The 2,500-nt window shown below is 41.1% G+C and overlaps 1 protein-coding gene across 2 annotated transcripts in view; it reads left to right on the top strand.

Annotated features, from left to right (window-relative positions):
- Positions 1 to 2,500, top strand: part of si:ch211-57i17.5 (usherin) — an 8,693-nt gene that overhangs the window by 4,265 nt on the left and 1,928 nt on the right. For both annotated transcript variants that reach the window (XM_037538242.1, XM_017683009.2), the window contains 2 exons: positions 679 to 929; positions 1,946 to 2,017. In XM_037538242.1, coding sequence (XP_037394139.1) covers positions 744 to 929; positions 1,946 to 2,017 — 258 coding nt within the window. In that variant the 5' untranslated portion in view covers positions 679 to 743. The remainder of the gene's footprint in view (positions 1 to 678; positions 930 to 1,945; positions 2,018 to 2,500) is intronic.

A 2,500-nucleotide genomic window follows, 5' to 3' on the forward strand; every position in this document is an offset into this window, starting at 1 on the left:
AGCATCAAGTGTCCATGTTTAACCTAGAACTGAATCACTGCTAGCTTTGCGCTAACCTATTGTTAGAAGCCCATAGGGCCGCTAGCAGAAACGAACATTATTATAGAGAAGTTATAAACAGTTTGTATGTATATAAATATGTTTATATTAATTACTGACTCAATTCTGATCTTAATCTACATGAGAACTTCACAGCACATACATGAATCCCTGAATAGTGTGTTTATAAAGCAATATTTGAGTGTTTATAAACAGCTTATGCCCACAAGGACAATGTTATAAACTGCCTTATGATGTAAACGACACTTCACTGAGATCCAGGGTCTTAAACTAAAGTGATGGACGATGGTTCCATTTATGACATCATTCCCAAACAATAGAGCTTAAATTATTAGTGATATTGACATCATTATGGCCCCTCGTTCTGCAGCCACATGAGCTGCCGTCAACGATCTACGTTTGTCCTTGAACTCAAATAGAATCGTAGTGTTCTTAACTGCGCTTCATAAGTCATAAGATCCATAACTTACGATGCTTCATAACACTGTTATGAATGGAATAATCGTTAGCGGCGTTCACGTTTTTGGGAGGTGTTACTAAGTGGACATGATGGAGGGGGTAAATTAGACTTTTCTGCCTTTTTATCGCTTTAATCTCTGGTCCTCTGTCCATCCTCAGAGGTGGAGCTGCCCACTCCAGAAGGCGACCGGTTTGGTGGGGGTTCGGACGGACCCCCCGTTTACATGCAGCTGTGGTTCATGGTGGTGATGGCCGGCGTGGCTCTGCTGCTGCTGGCTGTTTTTGTGGCCGTGGGTCTGCACAGGGCTCTCAGCCGGCCCCCGTTCACTCGGGAGAGACCCCCAATTGTCCCCCTGCACCTACAGCACAGGAGCCCCAGGGCAGTGTACCCCCCCAGCAACTCCTACCTGGTGAGTACAAGTACACGGCAGCTGCACACCTGGACCAATCAGCATGCAGACAGACTGAATAAAAGATAGATAGATAGATAGATAGATAGATAGATAGATAGATAGATAGATAGATAGATAGATAGCAGAGGAATGCAGAGGAATAAAGAACCATGAACACTCAAAGAACCCTCTGTGTGCTTAAATGGTTCTCCAGATGTATTGTATATGGCATAGAGCACCTAAAAGGGTTCTGCTGTTGTTACAATGTCAAGCTTGTAAAAATAGAAGAACCCTTTCTGGTGCTTTACAGGACCATTTTCACATATAACCATATACAGCACGTTCTCCATTCTGAAGAACCATGTCACCACGCAGAGAACCTTTAAAATACGCTACTGGTTCCGTGAGTGTTGTATATAGAACCACTGTCTTTACTAAAGAACCTTAAGGAACCTTCTTTTTTAAGTGTGTAGAAGCTGCTTTAATGGAACTCAGTAGAGATACACATGACTAATGACTGGCGATGCACTTAAACCCCATTCTGACATCGAGAAGGAAAGCGGTCAGAGCGCCCTCTGCTGTCTGAACTAAGGTCGCGTCCCATAGTCAAGAACAGTGTTTTGTGTTTTCCTGATGGGTTAATATCCTGATTCTAGATGCATTTGATGGTTTCCTAATGGGCTCCAAATATATCTTACAAGAAACGTGGTCTCAAAAAGTAACCATCAAGTCAATTCCTGTTGGAAAGCAAAACCATCTGGTTTTAACACTAATGGTTCTAATTCCGGTTTCTAGACTTCACTGAGTTTTAATTGGCTATCAAAACTGGGAGAAATGAAGGGTGATTTGAAATGTTTGAACACAACCAGCAGATGGCGCAGTTCTGCTCTTTCTACCCTTAAGATGACGGAGATGGAGCTCCAGAGTTCATGTTGCTCACAGTAGGAGCCCATTTACCGGGCGAGATTATGGCATACTGTGGTTGAATAACAGTCATGTGATATATAATAACGTAAACATAACATCCCCCACAGTTTGATACGGTGCCAGACACGACCAGCTCACCCAACAGCGTCACTCTGAAAGGCTTCACCATGCACCTGGAGGTGAGAGCAGAGCTCGCTTTACATTTCACTGATTTCCTGATCTTAAAATATTTAAGATTAATTTAATAAGTATATTAAAATATTTAAATGCATTAAATAATTAAACTTTTTATTTATCATCAATCCCAGTTTAAATGTTTATTAATCCTTCCTCAATAAAGACAATGAAATAAAACGAGTGGGCTTAAAGAGGCCCTTTTAAGCCCCATCAAGATATCTCATCTTTTATTTACTTTATTAGTAAACAAATGTATTTTTTTTGTAAACAAGTCATATTACGCTTGCTCTGATTAGAAAAGGATTAATATTTCATTTCATTATAAGACGAATCACTAAAAACTGGAACATTTATGACATGTTTATGCATGTGGGGAACCCCCTTAGCAACTACCTGGAACACCATAGCAACCATCTAACTGCAACCTAGCAACCACCTTGGATAGCTCAGCAACCTTTTAGCAACTGCTTTGCAACCACCTGGGA

The sequence above is a fragment of the Pygocentrus nattereri genome, chromosome 4 (genome assembly GCF_015220715.1).
Source record: "Pygocentrus nattereri isolate fPygNat1 chromosome 4, fPygNat1.pri, whole genome shotgun sequence".
Lineage (NCBI taxonomy): Eukaryota > Metazoa > Chordata > Actinopteri > Characiformes > Serrasalmidae > Pygocentrus > Pygocentrus nattereri.